This window comes from Crocodylus porosus, unplaced genomic scaffold (assembly GCF_001723895.1).
Source record: "Crocodylus porosus isolate Cpor-Errol unplaced genomic scaffold, CroPor_comp1, whole genome shotgun sequence".
In the NCBI taxonomy this organism is placed as follows: Eukaryota; Metazoa; Chordata; order Crocodylia; family Crocodylidae; genus Crocodylus; species Crocodylus porosus.
The window spans coordinates 196535486-196551670 of record NW_017728906.1 but is presented as its reverse complement, the minus strand read 5'-3'; the positions used below and the strand labels follow the sequence as shown (position 1 = coordinate 196551670).

Sequence of the window (16185 nt, the reverse complement as noted above, 5' to 3'; positions counted from 1 at the left end):
TTGGTGTGATAAGTAGTTATGTCTGGATATGGGATTTACAGTTCTGAGTCTACTGATGCAGAAATGAATTATCCTGCTGATCTTGACGAGTCTGTCTGGAAGGCAGGTCCAACTAGATTTACCCTCAAAGCAGCAGATTGAAGGCCATTAAGGCTAATGACGATGTATGAGACTGGAAACGGGGACTCAGGCAGGGACACCATCTAACAAAGCAGGAATGAAGCAGAAGGCTCAGGATGATAAACACCGCAGCTTTAGGAACTCTAAAACGGTGGCGGTCAGAGATCTGGGCCGCAGGTCGGACTGTCCAACAGAGCTCTATCATTTACTCTGTGGTGCTGCCCGTGGGTCTCAGACTGGCCTCAAGCCCAATACGCACGAGATCGGCTCCGTGTGCTTCATTCAGGGCTGGTCTGGATTGGGCCCACAGCCCAGGTCCCGCTATGTGCAGCATGCACCTTAAACCAACCCTGCTGGCTACATGTGACACACAGGGCCAGGGCTGGCATGCACTAAGTGCAGCACACAGGACTGAAGCCAACACACTTGCCGTGTGGCTGGTCTAGCACACATGTGGTATGTACCGTCCAAACTGGACTGGCCCTGCGTGCCAGCTCCAGTGTGTAGGGTCGGTCTGTGGGTGCAATCTGGCTTGTAGACTGGTCCCACACCCCTTATCTGGGCTGGACGAGTTTGATACCCCTGCCCTGAAGCGTATAAACTTCTCTCTCCAGGACTACAATAATCTTTTGGAAGAACAAAGCCTCCTGTTATCTACACCTAGGTAAGATTTTATTTAGATTCAGTGTCACTGTGTTATTCTTAGTTAAACCCTGAGCACCACCTAAATAATCTCATTTCCCAATTAGATCACGGGTTGAAAACATTTTCCAATGGCAGAAGGAAAGGCCCAGCTTGGGTCTGAGACAGGTTAGCACTAGGACCTGGCCACTGCTGCTTCTCCCTGCCACCCAGCTGTGGCAGGGCACAGACAAAAACCCCTGGCCATGATGCTCCTGGGCTCCATGGGCCATAGGTTGCTGACCCTTGGATTGGATAACCACATCATCCAGGCATGCCCACGCATAGGAAGGGATATTTCTTTCTCCAAGTCGGATGCAACTTTCTCCCCTAAGCCACTAACCCCAGTTGTCCACCCTTCATCCTAATAAAACATTCCCCATAAATTACTCTACACTTCACCTTTCAAGCTACCGTGGTAATCGCACCTGGTTGCCAACACCACACAAGGACTGTCCCACCTTGCGTGGAAGAGACTCTGCTACAGTATCAGAAAGAGGGAAAGGCGAGGTTTCTCTGCATGCACAGCTCCCAGGTGCTGGGATGCAGGAGGGGCTCTCTCCCAGGAGACACAAGCACCTACCTCTGGTTTGAAAGTGAAAGTCTGAGGTGCTCGCTTTAAAATTTCCACTGCTTCAGTGTAGGAAAGTCTGTAAGAGGAAAACAGGTCTCTGAGGAAGCAAGTGAAAACAACACAAGAGTCCCTTGCTAAGGGCTGTAGTGGAAAACTGAAGGGAAGCTGTCCACAGACCCACTACTTTATGATCTTGGATTTCTCAAGTAAAACAAACTCAGGCATGGTAAACACCTTGGATGGCAAGGAAACCCCTGAGTGTTATAGGAAGTGATGCCAGCAGTTCAACAGATGGCAGCTTTCCCCTGACTCAGCCAAATTACTAAAGCTCCAGCCTGATACTGCTTAGCGCCATAACTTACACAATGCCTTAAAGTTTTAAATACCAGGATTGAGGACTCTGGGATATAGGTTGTAGCTGTGTTTGTCCAAGGACACAGACAGGCAAGGTTTTTTGGGTAAATCTGATGTCTTTTATTAAACCAACTAAAATAGTTGGAAAAATTATTTGCAAGCTTTCGGTTACAAACATGCTTTGTCAGGCTACCAACTACAGACACTTCCTCAGCCTGACGAAGGATGTTTGTACCTGAAAGCTTGCAAAGAAGAATTTTTTAGAGGTGTACCGATACATCAGTCCCATATCAGACTGGCAATAGCCTTTTTTGGTTGATGTGGCCAATAATGTCACCGTTACATGTCCTGTGCATGGGAGCAACCGCAGCACAGCCCGGCAGTGTGGAGAGCAGCCAGGTCTGGCTGATAAGTCTGTTGTGAGGGAAGGGGCACTGGCAGATCAAGGCCCCAGCGGTGAGGGGAGTGGGGCTGGGGCAGGTGCTGCACAGCCAGGGCAAGGCGTGGGAAGAGCCATGAGCGGCTCGTCCGGGGACTCAAGGAAGGGGCTACTGCCGCTGTGCGCACCCTGGCAGGGTATGGAGAGGTCTGTGCCCCTGGATCTGCGTCTGGGTGAGGGCAGGCTGCTGCTGCCGATGGTAATGGGTTCTTCCTGGCAGGGGGCTGGGCTGTGCTTGGGTTGGGCAGTACCAGTGCTGGGAGGGGGGCTACAGTGAATTTTGGGATGGCTGCAGCACTCATCCCCCATACGCCCTCTCCCAGCGCCACCACCCACCCCAGGTGCAGCCCGGCTCAGCCCCCTGCCAAGAAGAGCTCGGCACTGCCCCAGCCCGCAGAGGCAGCCCACCATCTGGGTGGCGGGGTTGGTGTGTGTGGTGGACTGTGTGCACGTAGTAGTGAGCAGGGTTCCCCCCAGAGGCGCACGGGTGCGTGTCTGGGGATGCGTGTGGGGAGGGGAGGGGAAGGGTATGCATGGGAGCACCCCTGTGTGTGCCCCCTGAGCCAGTCAGCACCCGTCCCCACCCAGCAACAACCCAGGGCCTGCACACCTCCCTGCCACTGCCAGCAGCGTGCAGCCCCAGTGCTCCCCATGCCTGTGCTGGAGGGGATTAGCCAGACTCCAAGCACAGCCCCACCCTGGCCTGTCCCTGCTTCACACCATCTGCCCGTGGTGCATCCTGCTGCATCCGGGGCACGCAGTGGGGCTGGGGCGGCTCTGCAGCTGGACAGATTCCGGCCACTGCCGTCGCTGCTGGCCCCAGCCCCTGGTAGGGACCCACGTTGCACAGCCTTAACTGCAGGCCCCGTGCCTGCTCTGGGCTCACCCACCCAGGCTTAGCAGTGGTGGCGCAGAACAGAAGCTGTTGCTTAGCATGGGGTAAAAGAGGCCCCACTCTCTCACTGCTGCCAGCCATTCCTGCTGCAGCTGCCCAGAGCCTACGCTGGGCTGCCCTGCATCTGCTCCATGCTTTGCCCGCTGGGCAGCCCGGAGGCGGCAATAACAGCAGCGTAGATGCTGGGCAGCCCAGCGCAGGCTCTGGGCAGCTGCAGCGGGAATGGCTGGCAGCAGCGAGGGGAAGGGGCCGCCTTTTCTCCCATGTTGAGCAACAGCTTGTCCCACACCGCTGCTGCTGAGCCTGGGTAGGTGAGCCCAGAGCAGGCGTGGGATGCATGGGGTTGGGACTGTGCAGCATGGTTCCCTACCAGTACTGAGGGGCTGGAGCCAGCAACAGTGGCAGCTGGAAGGACCCACTGCCATGTGGGCTGCCTAGAAAGGCAGTGCATCTGTGAAGCCACCCTAGCCCTGCTGTGTGCCCAGGGGGTGGCAGGACAGGTCACGGCTGGACTGTGCCTGGGCCAGGTGGCACCGAGGGACCCGCCACAGGCCGGACAAAGACCTGCTGCAGGCTAGGCTGTATTTTGCCCACCCCGGTCTAAAAGGGGTGAGCCCGGGCTGAGAAGAGCTGAAAAGCTGCACTTATACTGTAAGAATCAGACAACTTGTTTCCATTTACATTTTCCTGCTCAAAAACACCAGCTCCAGGACTATTTACACCAGAATAAATAAGTAAATTAAGAGCCAAGCAAACAGTCAGTGCAGTGGAGAATCTGATCTAGAGAAGTCTTTGCAACCCACAAAAACATAGCTGGAAACCAAAACCAAATGAAAAGTTGCTTAATGATGCATTTTTCACATACCAGGCTGTAATCACAGAGAGACAAAATATCCTGGTACCACTAATTAAACCCCTCTGTATCACTGACTCAGACCAATTGCAGGCCCAGCTTCCTAAAGAACTTCGCATCCAAGTCTTTTACACCCATCTACATCAACAAGGATTCAATAATGCACTGAAACGTACTGGAATAAATGGCTCAGGGAAGAATATGTTGTTCTATGTGCTGAGTTTATGCACCTCCACAGGAAATCAGCTGGAATCTCATTTGTGCGAAGTGAAGCCCTATGAAGTGCTTTGGCAGGGTGGAACGGGATCAGCTGAGGTATCTAACAGGTGGCATTAAACCTGGCCCAAAGCGTGTCAGGCACTTCAGACAAGCAACAGTAGGATAAGACTTAACCAGAGTGTTTCCAGTTTAGAAAGACAAAAAACAAAGGGGAAGAGAAGCAGATGCAGAGGAAGCACGGTCAGGGATGCTATAATTGTTCATGGGCAAATGGCTCTGGTTAAACAGAGATGGGGAATCTCAGCTAGTGTATTTAAAGCCACTGACTGGTTGGAAAAGGGGAAAAAGGAAAAAAATATAAAAGGGTGCTAAAGCAGCAGCAGCAGCAGCAGCATGTGGTATGTCCTCGGTTAAAAAAAATGGTACTTACGTTAGAAATTTGTTCTTCAGCATTCGTTCCAATCTGCCCTTCATTAAAACAAGAAAATCACAATAAGAAACTCCTCTTAATGGCTAGCACAAAGCAGTACAGCAAGAAGCCTGTCCACTGCCGATGCTGACTTACTGACAAGAGGACTGCCGCTTTTTCTGTCATGTCTGTTACCTTTTGTGCAGGAGCTATGTATTTATAAAAAAACTCGACTTCGTGAGGACATCTGGAAAGCACTGTGCTCGTGGCGGTCTTGAAAAGATCCTCTATAACCTGAGAGGAAAAACAGAACAGCGGGAAAACTGAGGTCACTTATGCATCCCCAGGCTATAAATAAAACATGCTAAATGCAGGCCAAAGGGGTCTTGTTGTTGGACAATCAAAGGAGGACACCAGCTTGTTACTGCTCTCCGCTAATAGGCTTCCCCTCTAGGTGAAGAAGCAGGGGCTGCTCTTAATGACAGGCTGTGGGTTTGATCCTTTCTGATGTTCTGAAGTCAGATATTTGCAATGAAAGATGTGTGTCTAAAAAACTCAAACAGCAGCAAAGGACACCGGTGAACAAAAGTGGTTACTGCTGACACCGGCTTGGTCCTGCTTGCCCTGGAATAAACAGTCCTTTTCTGGCATTAGAGATGACAGAATAAAGGAGAAGAGGATAAATCTGTGGGGAACTAAGCCAACCTGATCACCAGGGATTCTGGTTCTCTCTCATAAAAAAAAATCCCCAATTTTTGGATTAAAAAAAGTAACCCAAAATCCACATTTTTCCGTGATTAAAATGAAACGCCACTAATTCTATCTAGCTATCTATTAGTGGTGTTTCATTTTAATATAGATAAGTATATAGTGGCATCTCATTTTAATCACAGAAAAATGTGCATTTTGGGTTACTTTTTTAATGATGAAATGCCACTAATATATCTATCTTAGATATAGATATATATAGTAGTGTTTCATTTTAATCACAGCAAAACATGGATTTTAGGTTACTTTTTTAAATCCAAAATTGGGGATTTTTTTTTAATCAGAGAAAACCAGGATCCCTGCTGATCATCAAGTGCTGATTAGGGCACTGCAGGAACAAGGGCAAAGGAAGCACACCAGGAATGAGATGGGGCTGGGGCTTTTTTACCCAGGGACATGAGTGAATCCAAACTTTCCAAAGGGGAGATTTTATACCAATGTGAGGACTCATAGATTCATAGTTGTAGGGTTGGAAGGGACCTGAGTAGATCATCAAGTCCGACCCCTTGCTCTGGGCAGGAGCGAATACTGGGCTCGTATGACCCCAGCCAGGTAATTGTTAAGCCTCCTCTCAAAACCCCCCAGGGTAGGAGCCAGCACCACTTCTCTTGGAAGTTGGTTCCAGATCCTAGCTGCCCTGACAGTGAAATAGGATACACTTATTCTGAATAAAAGGGGGGCCTTCACTTTGAGTTCCTGCTAAATCAAAATTGAGAACACTTTCATTCAGAATAAGTGTGTTGACACAGAGTTTGAATGCAGTTTGACTACTCCACATTTAAAGTGATGTCAGGCTAATTTTCCTGGGTGTGTTTGTGTACAAGCGCTGCGGGGACTCGCAGGGTGACCTTCTTGCTGGTCTGCTGAATCCACGGCATATCTATTATCAGGATGGTCTCATCATACTCCCTTCTCTGTCTGCATGCATCTGTTATTCTGGTCTTAAACACAGAACTGAAGCTGAGAGACAGAGTAGCTATTTGTCCCCGGTTTGTACTACACCTGGCACTATGGGATCTTGATTAGGGCCCCAAGGCACTATAGTAATATGCATAAGGAATCCCAGTAAGTAGAGACAGCACTTAAAGGCCCTATAATAAGACAAAATGACAGTCACTTCGCTGAAGAGCTTACAGCCTGAATGATGGAGGGCAGAAAAAAGGAACCATAATTATTTCTATTGTATAGATAATGAATTGAGGCTGCAGGAGACTCAAGAGTTGTGACACAGTACCAGAGTGTGGGTAAGGCATGAATCTACCAGTTCCTTCCAGATCAGTGGTTACAATCTGCCTAACCCAGAACCTGGCAGGCTACATGTGGTGGCTTGTCCTCTGGATAAGGGAGATCCAGTCAGTATAGTATATAGGCAGTCCTTATGACACAACTGGTTCCTGAAAACCGCGTCTTAAGTGGAAACGATGTAACTCAGAACCAATTTTCTCATAAGGAACACTGTTATAAATGGGGGATTAATTCCCAAACCCTGTTTTCACCAAAAATACCCCAGAATTTTGTACTCGATCAATTGTAGATGAGTAACACAGCTACATTAATGTATTTATATTGTATACAGCAATCTTATTGATTTGGAAGGACTTCTTTGAGGTCACTTCGCTGGACTTTTTGAAGGGCTCAGAAAGATCAACAGTAGGGTCCCATGGAGATCTATGCTGGGACCCGTGTTGTTCAACATACTCATAAATGATGTGGAAAAGTGAACAGGCAAGGTCTACAGATGAAATACAGTTATTTATCATGTCTTGTAACACAAAGACTAGGAGGCAGTGTCCAATGAAATGATCAGGCTGCAGCCTGTTCAACTAGTTTCAACTTTACAACGTTTGATCTGATGCAACGCCATGCCAGCGAACAAGTTCGCTGCATCGCCCATCTCCCTGGAGAACATCTGTCCAAACTTCCTTGGAAACTTTCTTTAAGAAAGCAGACCTCTCTGTCTAAGGTTTATAACAAACCAAAGGAGGTTTTTTTTCTTTTTCGCAGAGCATAAATAACCTGTGCAACTCCCTACCACAGGATATTATGGAGGACAACAGTGTAACTGGGTTCAAAAGGAACCCAGCCAAATTTATGGAGAGGCCCATTGGAGGCTGTTAAACGCAATGGTTAGGGATGTAACTGTGAGTGTCTGACAGGCTGCAATATTACACATGCCTTGTCTCTCGTACTCTTCATCTAAAGCATCTGCTACTTGCTACTGTTAGAGGTAGGATACAGAATGAGGTGGGCTGACCCTGAACGGCAGCTTTTATATTCTCATGTTATGCCCTCTTTAATTTCCTCACAAAACCTTAACTGGAAGCCAGCTCAGCTGACGTCTGTTATGGGTAAAAACACTGGGTTGATGATGTAGCACAGAGTATGATACTACTGCATGTGGATACAAAGCATTATTGTAATGAGTACACAAATACCGAGTACATTAAAAGCCTGGGTTTCTTCCTGTAGGCCAGTGACTCTCAACTGAGTGCTCTGTGATCCTTTCAAGGGTGATGTGAAGCAGGGTGCCACAAAAATGTCAGCACTGTTAGGTTTACAAACGTGATTCACAAAATAAACTGAGAGATTTCAAACGAATTCATGGTTGTGGTCTTCGTGAGTTCTCTGAAGCAGAAAGAAACTGCTCTGTTCTTTTTCCAGACTAAAAAAAAAAAGAGAATGGAAATGGACAGCTAGCATTTTCCAAGGGGCACCTCAAACCTACCCAGCGGTACCGCAAGTCAAAAAAGATAGAAAACCATGGCTGTACAAGCAATTCAGCAACAAGTAACCAAACAGCTGGCTTTGACCCTGCTTCAAAATAGCTAGGAAAAGACTTATACAGATTAAATTAGAAAAGTTCCCAGCAGTTTATTTAGTTTTACTCAAGCAGAGATGAAAGGGTTTTTCATTAAACTTCCTCCTTCTAGAAAATGAAAGTATCAGCTGGTTTTAGAAAATTTTGTCTTTTGTTTAATCAGCACTAATTTTTGTTTTGCTTTGTGATACAGTAACAATTAGGATCCCACAGCATTCAACACAAGTAGCTTCCCCTCGTGGAAGAAAAGTGGGTGGTATAGGAAAAATAAACAGAGAACTATTTCCAGGTTCAAGGCCAAGGTTTTATTCTTTGCAATACTGAAAGAAATGTGGTTCATCTTGTGGTCTCCTCTGACTATTATAATGGTAGAGACATGTAATGTCAAAAGTTTGCTACGTACTTTAAGGTAAAAGTCAAAGATCGCAATCTTGGCCCCAAAGAGCTTACAGGGGTAAATAGGGCACACAATGGAAGGCTGGAAAACAGGATTACTCAAAGGTGAGCGGAGAAGCATAGCTAATATTACACACGTTCCACAGTTTAGCAGTCCTCCTAGAAGACTTGGAGAGGGGGAAAAAAATGGGCCTGGTTCCTATTTTTGTTTCTTAATCTTCAGTCCAAAAGCTGTGTGGTTTGGGGGGAGGGGTGGGAACTTTCCCTTCTGTCTCATGCATCAATTTTTTTCACCTGCTTCTTTCTTTTGAACTACAAAACATCACCAACAAAGACTGAACATCAGCCCTGAGAACAGCAGCTTGGCTGAGCTTGGCTTTCCTGAGTTTTCTGCAGAACTTCTTGGAGGTTTCCAGTAGGGATTCTCTGCTCAGAGCTTCGCTGGGCATGTCTACACGAGACATTTACGGTGCAGCTGACTTAATTAACTGGACAGAAAACATCTGGGTGCCTACACGTGCACCCTTATTAGGGCACACAAAACTAGTGAACTCCACAGCAGGGTAGTCTTGTAAAATACTACAAGTACTACCCTGCTGCAGAGCTTTTTCATGTGCAGCAGCATACATCTTGGTGCTTCAGTGCAGGGCTAGCAGGCAGCCCTGGTGCTGAAGCATAATCATGCCTCAGCCAGCCCCATCACTGAACATGGAGCCCTGTCCAAGCAGCCTTGTGCTGACAGGCCGACCCCCTGGGTCCCCTGCCAGGCTGGGCTGCTCCGAATGGGCTCCATGCGCTGTGCACAAAAAAGCCCCCCAAACAAAACTTCCTCTTCATTCTAAAAGTGTGCCGGGGACCAAAAAACCCAAATGTCCTGGATTTCCATATGGTCAGCCTAGCTCTTGGGGAGTGAGTGGCAAAAAGACAGGACCCCACTACCCTAACAGAGGGCAAGCTTCTGTGTGTCAGGCATTTTCCCGGATCTGATATTGCAATCCCCTTTGTGCGTGTACGTACGTATGCGCGCGCGCACACACACACACTCTCTCTCTCTAAGGCCTATGCATGACTATTCACAAACCTTCCTCTTCAGTGCATAAAGCCATCATTTTGAGAATTAGATTCCTAGAAAAAAGAGCTAAGCTCATTGCTGCATAGCATAACAAAACATTACATTCACAGTCCTGCATTAATATGTCGCAGCTATACAATGTCATGCAAATTCAGTTTCACCACCCGGGAAACTGAATTTGGTGTCCAAGTGAAGTTCGACATCTCAACACACCTGTACAGAAAATACATGCTACTGCAAGGAACATCTGGTGAGAGACATCCTCTATGCAATTTTTCACAGTGTTGAGAGCAACTCATGTTCCAATTCCACCCCCCAAAAATTATATTAAAAGACCAGTTAGATTGCACAGCCAAGCATTTTAAAATTAGGATATACCAAAATGAGGTATACCACAGCAATCATGATTTGCCTCTGTGTAGATATGCACTATGATAGTCTTTGAGGATATCATCATACACTAGTTTTAAGAACTGGACTGCTGCCTCACTCGTGGACCTGCTCTGTGGGTGCAACAAGACTGTTCAGAGACAGAGTCTCCTGTCTGTAGATACCGTCTTATTCATTGCAGGGGATGGAAGGACAATGTTGACTGAAATGGGACAGGAGGAAAGGAGAGCACCTCATTTAAGGCAGAATGGCACTGCCTAAAGAACAAGATTCCTGCCATAGAGTTCCTGGGAGATGCTGGGCAAATCACTTACACTGAACTTCTCACCAGGCTCCACTAATGGCATGTTCTGCACTTTCTGGTGCCCGGGGCTCATGATTTGCAGAAGTACTGAGCACTTATGACTGCAACAAAGTCAGCAGGAAATGTACTTTGAAGATTTGCAGCACTATGTAATAAGTCCTCAGAAAACTCCTAGATACTTCAACTAGGTGGCCTTTTGGTTTCTTTGTGCCTCAGTTTCCCATCTGTAAAAGAGAACTATGCTCTTAATAATGTTCTATAATGCCACTGAGATGTTGTGAGGATCAAGTTATGCTGGTGAAGCACTCAGAAACTGCAACAAAAAACCCACAGAAAAAGCCTAGGAGGAAATGAATGATTCCGCCTTCTGAGCAGGATTTGAGTCGTGTGCGGTAAATAAAGCCCAGCTCTACATTCTGGCTAACAAGTAAAGCAAAATATTGAGCAGCCGCTCATTAAGTGAGTCCCTTCTATCCTATGCACTGAATGAGGCAGGGGTCCTTTGAATAAAACATAACCATATCTTCATATAATTAAAGATGGTATCATGGTGTGTATACACCAGGGTGCTGAACGATGGTTAAACAGGCAAGTCTTAACTCAGCCATAATAATATTCTTTTAACGCAGGAGCTCTTTCCATGTGGTATCCTGCACTTTTTAAGAAGCAAACTTCATAAAATAGAGATTGTATCAAGAGGCATCAGACCTGCACAGGTCATTCACAGGGCTGAAGCACCACACAAGCCAGTGGTGTAACTGGTAGTCCCAGTTTATGTTCTGTCCACCTCCAGTGCTGGTACAGAGAGGATGGACACTTTGACAGAGGGACCACAGATATCTGCTGCTGGATGATGGATGGTGAAACTTGGGGATGCTGACTTCCAGTCCAGGAAGGAGAGAGGAAGATACCCTTATCATAGAAAATTAGGGTTGGAAGGGACCTCAGGAGGTCATCTAGTCCAACCACCCCGCTCAAAGCAGGACCATTTCAAACCATATCACCCAACAAAGGCTTTGCCTAGGTGGGTCTTAAAAACCTCCAAGGACGAAGATTCACAGCCTCTCTGGGTAGCCTGTTCCAGTGCTTCACCACTCTCCTAGTGAGAGAGCTTTTCTTAACATCTAACCTCACCTTCTCTTGCTGCAACTCGAGACCACTGCTCCTTGTCCTGTCATCTGCCATCACTGAGAACAGTCCAGCTCCATCCTCTTTGCAACCCCCCTTCAGGGAGCTGAAGGCTACTATTAAATCCCCCTTAGTCTTCTCTTCTCCAGACTAAATAAGACCAGTTCCCTCAGCTTCTCCCATACATCATTTGCCCCAGCCCCATCACCATTTTCATTGCCCTCTGCTGGACTCTCCAATTTGTCCTTATGGTCACTGTCTGCACATTTCCTGTCTGACAACAGCATAAGCAACATTTATTAATGCAGCCGGCAGAAACATGCACCTGTTCTGGGATGGCGGGAGAAAGACGGGATCAGGGGTGGAGCTTGAAGAGTCCATCCATTCTACTCCTTTCCACTTCCATTCGCCTCACATACCTAAGTCCCAATCTCTTCAGATTTCTCATCTACAGTCCCGCTCTCTTTCCTCACCCAATCCCAAGCTCCTCCCCAACCAGTTCCTTAACCCACATAGTCCCAGCCTCCCTCCTCCAGTTCCTCATCTGATGTCAGTGTCCATCCATTCCAGCCAGTCCCAGGCTCCATACCACAACCCCCAGGATTTTAACAGGAATGGCAACCACCCGTTCTTGACAAAAAGGCTCTATCCCTGCCAAATTTCAAGTCCCTGCTCCAAAGTATGAGAAAGAAGGTTTCAAAGGAAAGGTGAGACCAAAAACTCCATACGTTCCTTTCCCATGTTCTCAGAAACAACTGAGTCATTTGGCCTGAATCAGCAAAAGAGTTACAAGCAGCAGGAAGCTGCCTCTTATAATGGCAATAGTTGGGGAATCTTAACACTAGACAATGACGCTACCAGCCCTTCGTAACATATTCCATTAATACCAGTGAGCGCTCTCTTAAAGAGCCAAACATATTTGCTTACAGAGAAAGTCATTAAAAGGACCATGTTCCTTGCAATACGGTCACATACAGACAGTCTATCTGGTGGGGTTGATATTGATTGCATGTCAAGATTTGAGCCTGGGGTTGCCAGTCTCCAGGGTTTTCAATGGGGAGCTCCTCAACAAGTGATGACCACCTAGATGACAATTAACAAATTGCCCTGCAAACAGAGATCTGATGGAGAGAGGGCATTTATGTCAATTATACAGAGAAGGCGAAACTTAACTGAGGCTTCAGAGAAGCTTTCAATTTTTTAATGGATTGCCCAATAATTTAAAGAAAAAGGAAACGGAACTCTACTTCTTTAAAAACACAAATCACAAGAACGAAGGGTGTTGCAATCGAGATGCGATCTGTAGAACGAAGGTCTGCAATCGCAAGGAGAAGCTGTCTTAATAGTTAAGGATGGTGGCTGGAGACAGCCAGGGAGGGGAGGCCCCAGAGAAACTGGGATTTCACAAGACAGTTGACAACCACAACCATTCTCAAAGCCCAGGAAAAAAGTGCTCTCCTCTCTATGCAGCACATTAGATCAGCTCATCTCTCACATGCCTCTCCAATGGCCATTCTTCCGATCAAAGATGCTTAACTGAAACCCACTGGGAGCCCTTCCACCTAACTCCTGATTTATAACTGCAGGGTGCTGGGTAGTGAGGTAGTTGGGGGTGCATGTGAAGAGGGTGGAAGGGTAGGGGAGCACAGTAGAGGAGACAGCCCCAAGAGTTCAGAGTTTGCATCTACCTGCATGATGTCCTGAAGGCTTTCTGTGAATGACACCTCGGCTTCAACCATGTAAAACTCTGCCAGGTGCCTGCGACTCTGTGAATTCTCAGCTCGAAATGTTGGTCCAAAGGTGAACACCTGGGTGAATGCCCTGGAAGGCAAAAAGCATCAAGACATGTTGTTGAAACAGAGTAAAGCAAGAGATCGGTTTAGACATGGAAACAAGATCATGCTCTTCAAGCTCCACCTCTGATCCCATCTTTCTCCCACCATCCCAGAACAGGTGCATGTTTCTGCTGACTGCATTAATAAATGTTGTTTATGCTGTTGTTGTTCTGCTTCAGGGTTGAATGCTCATGGGTATGGGAGGTTGCTTGCCCCTCTCTGCTACTGATTCAGTCTGCCTGCAGTCTCACATGGGCAGCAGGTGGCTTTCACCACTGTTCCTAGCCATTTCCTGTGCAAATGGAAGCTAAAATTAAGTAGAAACGGCTCACCACATCACACCGCTGGGTATACACCAGATGTCAGAGTCACCCTACTATGCTACCACATCATAGGAGTCTGCTTTTCAGTGAATTTAATTGCTCAAGTGATACGAATGCCTCAAGCCCTACACCAAGGCCTCCCTGCTACAGCTGACTGATGTTTCTGCAATAGTAAGGGGCTGGTAAAATCCTCCCTGTGTAGGTGTAACCCTCCTTTCCATGATGTAGCTATTTGTCTGCCTTTAGAAGCTGGACCACATAAGACAGCAGCAGCCTTTGAGAGAAGAGCCCTGGCAACAGAGGCGACTGCTTTTAGATCCAAATGTCCCACATCCAATTCCCATTGCAGACAATGCACTGAGATCGTCATAGATGTGGCCAAGGAGCACCCTATAATTATTTAGGCTATTTCTTCAATAGCTTTCCATGGAACCCGATTAATATATTCTCCCTCTCCACAGGTGTTCAAAGCTACATGCCTTAGCATCGAATTTAAGTGCTTTCCAAATCCCCATCTTTCTCTGCAGACATCCAGAGGCAGTGCCTTACAGTATTTTTGATGGGACCGTCACACTCACAGCAACAAGTTGTGCGCAGTGACCTCAGAACAGCCATGTGCAGTGGGGCCCTAGTACCTGAGCAACATCCAAAAACACAGGCCAACTGCTTGCTCGCCTCGTCTCCCACAAGTGCAGCAGAGCAGAGCCATGACTGCGGACAGAGGGAGGCTCTCCTACAGGCAGCCTGGACCGAGATTAACTGAGCTCTCCACATCTTTCTTACTCTTCCTTTATCTATAGTGGTGGGCCTTACACAGGAAAACATGAACTCTTCCAAATCATAGAAAATTAGGGTTGGAAGGGACCTCAGGAGGTCATCTAATCCAACTCCCTGCTTATAGGACTGTCCCCATATATATCATCCCACCCAAGGCTTCAAAACCTCCAAGGATGGAAACTAGCCACGTATTAAAAACCTCCAAGGATGGAGTGAGCTAATTGTCAGAGGACCTGTGCATGTAACTAAGTTTTGGTCAGCAGGGGCTGAAATGAAACAGGATGTCTAGCTTCCACATCCAAAGTTTCTGTTCATGGTGTTTCTAGTAAACAGAAAGTTAAAATAAAGCTACAAACATTAAGATTGGTCAAAAGAAAATTGGGGGGGGTGGGGTGGGTCACAGGGCTAAAAATAAAGGAACATGGATGTTACTCCTCAGGGTCCCTTCCTTCCACTCTTCAAACTGTTAGAGGTAATGAACATGAAAGTTTAAGGAAAGAGCAATTTTGGATTTGCCTACAATTATCAGGGTAAGACGAACATGAAAGGTTTGTTTCCTAGATCGCTGCTTTGGAGCCCTTCTCCAGCTCCTCTTTTCCCACTGCAACATGCAAACTACTTTATCTTCACTTTCAAAACCTGGCCTGGCCCATTCCTCATCCTACTCATCTCTCATCCAGGGTCAAGACGTAGACTCCCACCTCCGCTAGGCCCACAGTGCTAGCCTCTATTGCAAAAGTCTCACCCCACACCTATGGTCTTTTTCCATCCTACCTTGCCAGCCAGGGAGAAGTTCCTTTAGAAATGTCCCTAGAGTCGCTTGCTGTCATCCTCAAATTCTTTGCCATGACGCCTACAAAATATGGCCATGTTCAGGCAGCCAGTGTAACACAACTATCACCCCTCTGCCAGACTAGTCTTGTTCCATTATTTCTGTGCAGGCCCCCATTCATTTGTCAATGCCCTTCTCTTACTGTGCATGAAACTGGCATTTTTAAGCCTTTGTGACAGAAACTGTGCTTTTTCGTTCTTTTGACATGTCTGTACAGCACCTAACACACTAAGGTCCTGGATTCAAGACAAATGCCACAGTGCTATAGGAAATCAAACAGCAGCAGAAATATAGGTGCACACAACAATCTTGAATAAACTGTGCTTTCACTCTGTCTCTCTGAAACATGCACACACATTTTTATTCCCCTGCTCACAGGGGCAGTTAAGTCAAGGGACATGGTCATCATGGGTGACCTAAACTACCCAGACATCTGCTGGGAAGAGCTGTCAGCCAGATCCGACCTCTCGCATAGACTCCTTGCTGAGATACAAGACCTCCACCTAACCCAGGAGGTGCACAGTACCACCAGGGGAAATGCCTTGTTGGAGCTGGTCCTGGCCACAGGCGACGACCTGGTGAGGGGACTGGGGGTGCTCGACCACCTGGGTGACAGCGACCATCTCCTACTTAAATTTACCATCCAGCGCAGGGTGGCAAAGGCCTGCAGCAAGGCAGCAGCCCTGGACTTTAGGAGGGAGGATTTCAATGGAGTAAGGAGACTAGTCGGGGATGCACTGAGGTCCCAGAGGGGAGGGGAGTTGGGAGTCCAAGAAGAGTGGTCATTCTTTAAGGATACGATCCTCCAAGCCCAAAGCGTGACAGTTCCCACGTGGATCAAAGGGGGCAGGAGTGCTCAAAAGCCCCTATGGCTCACCAAAAGCATCCATGAATGCCTCAAAGCCAAAGAGGAGGCATACACCCGATGGAAGGGAGGGGTCCTCACCAAGGAGGATTATACCTCCATTGCCCAAAATTGTAAGGGAGTGGTTAGGAAG

The 16185-nt window shown here is 47.3% G+C and overlaps 1 protein-coding gene across 1 annotated transcript in view; it reads right to left on the bottom strand.

The window, feature by feature from the left end:
- The window catches only part of NARS2 (asparaginyl-tRNA synthetase 2, mitochondrial (putative)), a 69589-nt gene that overhangs the window by 15121 nt on the left and 38283 nt on the right, over window positions 1-16185 (bottom strand). Inside the window, exons 7-10 of the mRNA XM_019530419.1 lie at window positions 13109-13241; window positions 4740-4838; window positions 4566-4603; window positions 1385-1451 (exon numbers count right to left, since the gene is read on the bottom strand). Coding sequence (XP_019385964.1) covers window positions 1385-1451; window positions 4566-4603; window positions 4740-4838; window positions 13109-13241 — 337 coding nt within the window. The remainder of the gene's footprint in view (window positions 1-1384; window positions 1452-4565; window positions 4604-4739; window positions 4839-13108; window positions 13242-16185) is intronic.